The sequence below is a fragment of the Crocodylus porosus genome, unplaced genomic scaffold (genome assembly GCF_001723895.1).
Source record: "Crocodylus porosus isolate Cpor-Errol unplaced genomic scaffold, CroPor_comp1, whole genome shotgun sequence".
Taxonomy (NCBI): Eukaryota; Metazoa; Chordata; order Crocodylia; family Crocodylidae; genus Crocodylus; species Crocodylus porosus.
In genome coordinates this window covers 94009217-94018689 of record NW_017728918.1, presented here as the reverse complement: position 1 = coordinate 94018689, position 9473 = coordinate 94009217, and the positions used below count along the sequence as shown (strand labels likewise).

General features: G+C 41.9%; 1 protein-coding gene across 1 annotated transcript in view; it reads left to right on the top strand.

The window, feature by feature from the left end:
* Positions 1-9268, top strand: part of LOC109311961 (amine sulfotransferase-like) — a 19140-nt gene extending 9872 nt beyond the window's left edge. The window contains exons 3-7 of the mRNA XM_019537948.1: positions 370-578; positions 1461-1587; positions 3517-3611; positions 6432-6612; positions 9059-9268. Of these exons, the coding sequence (XP_019393493.1) occupies positions 370-578; positions 1461-1587; positions 3517-3611; positions 6432-6612; positions 9059-9183 (737 nt within the window). The 3' untranslated portion in view covers positions 9184-9268. The remainder of the gene's footprint in view (positions 1-369; positions 579-1460; positions 1588-3516; positions 3612-6431; positions 6613-9058) is intronic.
* Positions 9269-9473: the final 205 nt, after the last annotated feature.

Sequence of the window (9473 nt, the reverse complement as noted above, 5' to 3'; positions counted from 1 at the left end):
TGAATACTAGGCTAAATGGCCCCAGTAAATGATATTTTATGTTCTTATGGCCCGCTGCATGGAAGAGAATGTCAGTTTTTTAGCTTGAAGGAGACAAGCAAGACGGAGCTTGACTGTAGATCAATGAGGCAGGCACTTCTCTGAATGGTGGTAAGGAACCTTAGTTCTGTTTCCTCTTCTCAATGCTGTTAGTGTATTTTTGCCTGAAAAAACCCGTGGGCTCAGGCAGGGTGGAATAGGATTGAATTTAGTGTTGGATGCCTAAAATCTATTAGTGCTGTTAGGTGCAGTAGGAGGAGGGTTGCTATATTTCTCAGGAATTATTACCCTAATTTAAAAATACTCATCAGAAATTCATTTCCTTCTCAGGAACTGTGTGGACCCAGAATATTTTGAGCTTAATTTTTTATGAAGGCCATCGCAATGGAACAGAAGATATTGTAATAATGGATAGAGTCCCATGGCTGGAGTACAATGTAAATAATCTGGATTTAGCCAATCTGTCATCACCTCGTCTCTTTTTCACCCACCTGCCTTACTATTTAGTTCCAAGAGGTCTGAGAAACAGAAGAGGAAAAGTAGGTGCCATGATCTCTACAATTTAATTTCCAAGCACAACTTCTTTCTTTCTTCAGAAGAGCATCCCCCCCGCCCCGCCGGACTTCCAGATGTGAATCTTCTCCCCTCCATATGCAATGGAGATCTTGGGTTCCTCTAAGGCTCCATTCCTTCCCCTCCGGTCCTGTCAAAGGCAAGGGGACCAATCTTGTGGTGATACAGCTGAAGAAGAAGGAATTCACAATAACCCTGAACACAATCTTCCCTCTTGTGGTGATTTTCTTAGTTTACAACAAGAGGCTTTTATGCGACAGGTGTGCAGTGCTAGCCTGACATGATTTTAGGGCTGGTTGACAAAATGCTAGTTTAAAAAATTTCCCTCAGATCTCCCATGAAGGAAAGTTTCTGTGCCTTGGGTTTCAAATAAGACTCCCAGAATACCCATCTCTTTGACTTGATTTGTTTTTCCTGCAGGAAATCCTGCAGAAACTCCTTCATGTTTCCAGAGATTTAAAATGTTTGTGGCCCTCCTCTCTGGTGGGAAAGACGCACACAAACAAAAAGAAATGTTTGCTCACTTCTGTGCATGTTTGTGAAGCTATCTGTCCCCTCACAGATGAGTAGTATTAATGACACAACTTTAGTGTATACATTTAAACACGTGCATGAGGTTATGTTGAATTTTAAAAAGTTCTAATAGTATTTTTTGTATAAGAAGAGCTGGCAAAGGTAAAAACACATAGTTAACTATTACAGGAAACATGTAGTTATGCATTTGCTTTAATTCTTTTTAATATATGTAGCAATATTTAGTATTACGTGTAACAATAACAGTTAAAACTCCCAGGTATTTAGGTTAATTCTGGCCATCCGATATATTTGAGACTGTTAATTCTTTCCAGGTGATTTATGTTGCCAGGAACCCTAAGGATGTCATGGTTTCATATTTTTATTTTTCCAAGTTCATGATCGCCCTTGAGACAATCCCAGATTTGAATACTTTAATGGAGAGGTTTCTTTCAGGGAAAGGTAAGGTTTCATTTTCAGATAAAAGGCTCAGTTGTTTTCCCTGAGCAGAACCCAGTTTAAACTTTACCCGCATACATAATAGATTGAGTCAGAAAGCATAATCATGCTCCCTACTTAACCAGTCCTAAAACTTGGGTTTAAGGCTAGAGTGAAAACAGTAGCTGGCACAGTTCACGGGAGCTGCATAGCCCTGTGCCTCACACCAATCGAAGGTAGGTTCCTTTGTGTATCTCTGTTGGATGCTCTGTCTGAAACTTAAAATGAGGACTGAAGTACATTTCAGCACCTATGTGCTGAGATAAGAGTTTGCAAATGATGATACACGCTGCAGAAAAAAACATTGAAGTAGTTTTCTAGGAGGAACTGCAATTTTTTTTTAAGAATCCCAGTACTAACAGTGTTATTTTAAACACACAACTATCACCTTTATGCTGCAATGCCACATCCTATCTCAGCTCCATAAGCCAAGCCCTTAGCTGTCCCCCTATTCTCATTTTACTATTATTTCATAAATTTCATAGACATTTGGGCTGGAAGGGACCCCAGAGGATCGTCCAGTCCAGCCCCCTGCCCCAGTGGCAGGAAGTCAGCAGGGATCATAGGATCCCAGCAAGATAAGCATCCAAATGTGTCTTGAAAGTGTTCAAAGTGGGTGTTTGAACTGCCTTCGGTGGCAGTCTATTCCAAACCTTGGGGGCTCAGACAGTAAAGAAGTTCTTTCTTATGTCCGGCCTGAATCGATCACAATGGAGTTTGTGACCGTTTGATCTTGTCATCCCTTGGGGCGCTCTGGTGAATAGACGTTCCCCCAGATCCTGATGGGCACTCCTGATAAACTTATAGGTGGCCATCAGATCACCCCTGAGCCTGCGCTTTTCCAGGCTAAAGAGTCCCGTGGCTCTCAGCCTGTCATTGTAAGGTCTGTTTTCCTGACCTCTGATCATGCACGTGGCTCTCCTCTGCACCCTCTCAAGCTTCTCCACATCTCTTTTGAATTGTGGAGCCCAAAACTGGACGCAGTACTCCAGCTGCAGCCTCATGAAGGCCAAGTACAAGGGGAGAATGACATCCCGGGATTTGCTTGAGAAGCATCTATGGATGCAAGCCAGCATTTTGGTCACTTTACTAGCTGCAGCATCACACTGAAGGTTCATGTTCATCTTGTGGTCAATCAAAAAATTATGTATTTATTTTATATCTGAGATTTATAACACCCTCACAACACCATATTTTTACTCCTACAGCATATGACACTGAAAATGTAACATTTAAGTTAAATCAAAATAGCCTTTATTAACCACATTGATAAAAACAGGGAATCTTTAGTGTTTATTGTTATGGTCATTCCATATTTAACTCAAAGAATATTCTGTTTTTGCTGAAACTGCTGCAAACTCTTCAATTTGCCATGTGACAATGCTAAAAAGGCTAAAGATTCTTTGAGGAATTTAGCCAAGATTACCAGATAACCAGGGATTGTGGATAATAACACAAAGGAATTTAACTCTAGACCTGAGATTATTGGCTCTCCAAAAGTAAATAGGATAGCATAAATGTGAGTGTAAATAGGTTATTCTGGATAAAAATGTATGTTCCAGGATGCCATCCAAATGTATACCGAAAGTACAACCAGTTTGTAGTTATCACATAGCAGACAGAATCTCTAAACTTACAACTTGTCCTGTATTCACCCTGATTAAAAGATGGACATTGCTTGGTCTATGGTTTTAGGATGAAAGTTATATTGATTTAAGGTAGTGAATGAAAATGGGAAATGAAATTAATTATTTGGAAATTAAGCACAGTATGTGGCAGAGAAAATGTGATAAATTGCTTCCATAGCCTTTTCCTGATAATATTGATAGTTTAACTAATCTTCTGTTGGGAATTATAAAATGTATTATTGTTATTACTGTTCTTTTTCATAAGTGGTTTATAGCTCATGGCTGGATCATGTCAGAGGCTGGTATACCCACAGGGAGGATTTCAATATTCTCTTCCTTACCTTTGAGGAGATGAAGAAGGTGAGTGAGGCTAATGAACAAAAATGTAGCCAAGTAGTCAGCAAATGCATTTTGTCACAAAAATACTTAGACACCTAAAATCCCATTGAAATCAATGGGTTTTTATGTGCCAAATAGGAGTTAAACCCTTAATTTTCAATGGGCTGTACCTTATGTTGTTTAAAGAGGTGTTCTGAGTCAGGGCAGCAGACAGGCTAACTGGCCCCAAGTTGGCTAGGCCAGCTACTAGCTGGCTAACTCAAACTGGTCCCAGTTATCTGCAGGGATATGGCAAAATCACCACCTCTGACCTGTTTGCCTTATAATTCCCTATTTATCCAGAGTTCTGCTTTTGCACATGCTGTAGCCAAACTGGTAGCCAAACTGTAGCTCATGAGTCGCATGTGGCTTGCCAGCATGGTACCTGCAGCTCTCCAGGGCTTCTCTGCACCACTTACCCTGGGGCGCGCTCCTCGCAGGGAAACCTGGAGTGGCTCGGCAGTGCGGAGTGGCGGGGGTAGTCACCTCCACTCCGGGTTGCTTAGCACCCGCCCTCTGGCTATCTGGCTTTGGCGGAAGATCAGATGGAAAGAAGAGGTATGACTCTTCTAGTTTGGTGCCTAGGTATTCAGATAGCTGTGGGGAAGCCTTCGTTCTATTTCCTGCTCCAAGGACTCTTTTTCTGTATTTTTATACAATGCTATATATTGCAAAATGCATAAAGAGTCCTATAGGGTCTATTATAGTGTGTTGCCCAAACTTACTGAGAGGGTAGAATGTGCCCATGCTTTAGAAATAATTTATGATTTTTGGCATAAATCACAAATTGAGCTGTTTTGGAAAAGATTAATTTCCCTGTAGAAAGTTTCAGTTAAATGTGCTTGCAAGAAACTTTCTTCCAAACTTTATATTTTGAGTTTTTAGTCTGTAATCCTCAAAAATTTTTTTAAAATGTCATTTTAGGTTCTTGATCAAAGAATAGTAGTAAAATGAAGGAGGGAGGGGTGTGGGAAACAATGTCTGTGAAAATATATTTTTAGCAAGAAAAATGAAAGGGTTATAAAAACTGTCCACTGAAAATGTTTGACCAGCTCTTGTAATGAGTTTGTTGTCTTGTATAACTAACACAATTTGACAGTGAAATGGAGGGAAGAAAAGAATGATTTTCTAATTTCTACCTTGTCGATGGCTAACAAAATGTGGGTTGCTCCTACACATGGTTGGTATGACTTGATAAACAATACAAAACAATCAGTGTTGATGCAATACTTTGAGAGCACAGAAAAAGAAAACAAAAATAGAGTCTACCTCTGCTGTGACAACCAGGTAAATGGAGACAACTGCAAGAGGTTGTCTTTGTTTTTTATTGACAACATGTAGGTTACTTGTGACCAACATGTAGGATACTTGTTGACAGAGTTAGTGCAGCTAATTACCTTGCTTTATTCATCTGTTGTCTGCCTAACAGAACAACATCTTTCAAACCCACCTTTTGGCTCTCTTCTTTTAATAAACGAGAATTTTTACTATAAGCTAAAGCTGCTCAAATTATTTTCAATGAAAGACTTGTAATGAAGTCATTTAAAAAATGTATATGTATATTTTTGTGAAACAACCCCTTTCTCCTGAAGAACTAGTGTCATTTGTAATTATTTTTTTTATTTCAGGCTTGAATAAATTAAACAATTTAATAACTGTTGTGATAATGTAACCAGTGAGAACAACTATTAAAAAAAACCCTTGAAATCCTATACTATCACCGGAGGATGGCTAAACACAGGAACTGGCTACCTAGAGAGGTTGTGTACCTCCATCCTTGGAAGCTTTTCAAAGGAAGTTAAATAAATATTTAACTAGGATAGTTTAGTCAGAGATGGTCCTACCTTGAGTACATGGATGGACTAGATGACATCCTGAGGTCCCTTCCAGCTCTGTTTGTACAATTCTGTGAAAACAGCTACAACATATACATTTTATTTAGGAACTTGTCCTTTTCCAATCAGCACTTCTTTTTCTGATGTCTTACTACCTTCAGAAGGATCACAAATGACAGGTATAAACCCATTTAAGAGTTTTGACTCAAGGGTTTCCACTTACTGAACTACATGAATTTAAACCTGATTTTAATTGAACTTAAAAATATAGCAAGGCTTAAGAATGTCTGAGTTAAACAGGGGAAGAAGCAGCAGCATTTCTTTTGACACTGGAAGTTGAAAGGAATAATGTAAAGACTAATATCTGAAGAAAGGTACACTCTTTGTGAAGATTTCCTACTCCTGAAATGCTGAGACTTTCTGCTTCTGGTTCTGAAAGGAAGCTCTGAGATGAACCCCAAAGACACAAATCTGGCAGCTATGACAAACCTCTCAAATGATGGCAGGACACACAAAGGTGGTTTGATTTCCATTCTTGTTTAAATGTCTCCTGTTCAGGACAGGAACTTGGGTGGTCAGGGATTGTTGCCTGATATTCAGGTGAAGTCTAGAGACTGCATTCAGTCAGCACTGAAGTCAAAGTATACCAGTGGTAAGAGCCAGAGTTCCAGTAAGTTAGTCAAGGAAGTGCAGAGGGGTCAGGGTTGAGTATCAGGCTGTGTGGATGGTACTGGTTTTGTATCAGACAAAGTACTGTGGACTGGGCCTAGCCTTATTTAGGTTGGAGTGGCTGGGAGCAGTTGCCTGTGGCCTCAGGGGACTGGTTACCCTGTTTGCCAAACCAGGACCAGCTGGACCTAGGATACTGATCGAAGGTCATTACAACATCCTATTATTCTTTTTTTCTATCATTTTATTATTTTGATTGTTAAACATTTTTAAGTACATAACATAATCCTGTTTGTAGGATCTCAGAAGTGCTGTGCTGAAAATCTGCAACTTCTTAGGCAAGCGACTGAGTGAAAAGGAACTGGACTCTGTTGTGGAGCAGGCTACATTTGAAAACATGAAAAGAGATCCTAGAGCAAACTATGAGTTCCTGCCAGACACTCTCGTAGAAAAAAGCAAAGGGCAATTTCTTCGCAAAGGTAAGGTAGATACAGCTAAATGCAGTCAAGTATTCAACCCATGAAATCTTTTCACAAAAAGTTGAGCTTAGCTCTGACAACTTCCAATCACAATGGGCACCTCTATACATTGCCGTATGGTGATGTAGTGACATGCACCATATGGTGCACTACGGGGATGAGTCTACACATGCTTGCCGGTTACATTGCCGTAGCAGCACACCCCCCAGTTATAGTGTGCTGCTATGGCGACTTAGCAGTGAAACCTAACTATGCGCTGCACACACGGCACAATAACTGCGCCATGCTTTAGTACTTCCAAAAGGAAGTCCTGAGGCATAGCGCCATAGCAATGTCATGATACGGCAACTTGTAGATGCATCCAATGTGAATGGTTGGTGCCCTAGGAACAGCTGGCTTTGTGGGGATAAAATTTGAAAGCAGGGTTTAATATCTGTGTATCAGTATCTCAAATACCATTTCCCAAAAGTTAAAAGGAACTTTTTGCCTGGTACAAGGTGATACAGGCCTGACACTAAAAGCTCTGACTGATCTGAGACTGTGGAGAAAGGAGTCTCTGCCCTTCTGCCTGTGGGAAGAGACTAATAGTTGCAAAATGGTGGAGAAGAGGAGTGTCACTCCCAAAGACAAGTTGCCTGCACCCCACATTTTTGGATGAAGTGATGGTTATCCCAAAACAAAGAGGGGAGCCTGGGGTAGGGCCATTTTATGAACTGTGAGGTGTGGCCCTGGGGAACAGTCAAGGGAAGAGGAAGATACAGCTTAGGTTTTTTAGAGAGCAGTCAGGCAGAGCCATGGTCTGTGATACAGCTGTTTGATCTAGAGAGTGGCCAGACAGAGCTGTGAGGTCCAGGCCAACCCAGCAGTGCCAGGGATAGGCACTCCGGTCCACAGGAACCAGAACACAGCCCTCGGTGCCCCCAGGGGGTTCATAGCATGCACAAGCATCAGTGAATTCAGTGAAGAGTTTGTTCTTACCTTGCAGGAGGTGGAGAGATTGGACAGGGTTATTGAACTAATATCAGATCACAGAGCCTTCATCTGATCATTTCAATTCTGGGCATGAGATTATAATTTTGCTGAGGAATGTACCACAGTACTTCCCATGGCAGCCCCTCCTGGAATTACTTCCTGACCCAGGTGGAGGGCTTGCTCTGCTCAGGTAAAAGAACTGTTATCTAATTGGAAACAGTATTCCCTCTTGAAAGTACTTGCAGCTTCTTGCTGACTGAGCCAACAGAGTTGTTTTGAGCTATGTGAGGCATTCTTAAACATTCAGGCCCAATAGGATGTATTCAGTCCTACCAAAGCCCATATTAGAGATGTTAGTCATGTCACATAATGCACTACTGAAAGGTTCTGAGATGCAGTGGTGATGATGACTGGGGTACCAAAGCCTGCGTGGGATTGATGAGCACTTGCACTGCAAAGCAGAGCTGGTCTGCTGTGCTGGTAGCAGTTTCACATGTGGGAGTCTAGCCAGCATGGGTGAATCTAGCCAGAACAAAACAAAATCAAATCAAAGAAGCAAACATCTTGTGTCTGTGAGAGAGAGATAGGTGTTCATTTTGTGCTCCTTATATGGGAAACTTTCAGTTTGAGGGTCATGAATAAGTGTCAGGAGTTTACAACAAACCTTCTTTTCTGATATTGCTCAATGGGTGGCGATCCCAAGTAGGTGGAAATGGGGTCCTGAAATGAAAATTATTCACACCCTACTACATGCTCCCTTGCTTCCTGCCCCTCTGTGCCTGCTCCCCTGACCCTTGACTCTGGTCCCTGGTCCCACTATTCCCTGCCTTCTTCACCCCCCATATCTCCCCTGCAAGCTGCACCTTAATCCTTTGCTCCTCTGGCAGCCTGCCTCTTCACATTTCTAATCCCATGGAGCAGGGGTGCTCAACTTCCAGCCTGTGGGAAAAATCTGGTCCACAGAGCCTTGGTCTCCAACTTGCAGGACTCCCCATGGGTGGGAAATTTGGCAGCAGGAGAGTACTACTACCCCTTCCCACTACCAAAATCCCAAGCCCCACATGGCAGATTGGAGCCATTCATGCCTCCTCCACTCACAGGGCCAGATATAGGCCAAACCATACCCCTCCCACTCTTCAGGGCCAGGTTGGGGCTGTGCAAAGTCCCTTTCCACCGCATGGCTGAATCAGGGCTGGGCTTCCCTCTGCTCCTCTTGGCACAGCTGGATGGGGCCCTGATGTGCCTGACCAGGTGCTGGATGGGGACCACCAAATGGACAGACTGGATACTGACCATCCACCCCACTGGGCAAATGGTTGGTCACCACTATTATAGGGCATTGCACTTCAGCAGTTGAGGAATTGTCCTCACTCATAGCAGCTTCCCCCAGACACAGGTTTCATCCAAAATGCAACAAAATGTGTAAGCAGCAGGTATGCGCTAATACATCTTTTCTGCCTCCTTCCCTCCCCAGGCACCGTGGGAGACTGGAAAAAGATAATGACAGTGGCACAGAGTGAGAGGTTCGACATGGCTCTTAAGGAAGAAATGAAAGACTTGCCTTTCAACTGCCTCTGGGATAGTAATGAGGAACTATAAACTAGGGCTGGGTATTTGACTGGTCAAATAAAGTTCAGTCAATTGACCAGTTAAATATCAGTTAAAATTGTAAAAAAAATTGCCAATAGGTCCAAACAAAACACAGAAATAGCATGATTTTTCCATTAAGAAATATATCCAAACATCACATTTCTGCCGAGAAAACTACAAAAAAATTGCTATTATCTTTGGCTGGTCAAAAAATTATACAGTCAGTTGACTTGTCAGTTGACAATATTTGACCAGTCAATTGGCCAGCTTGCCAACCCTACTAGAAACTAATATTCCAT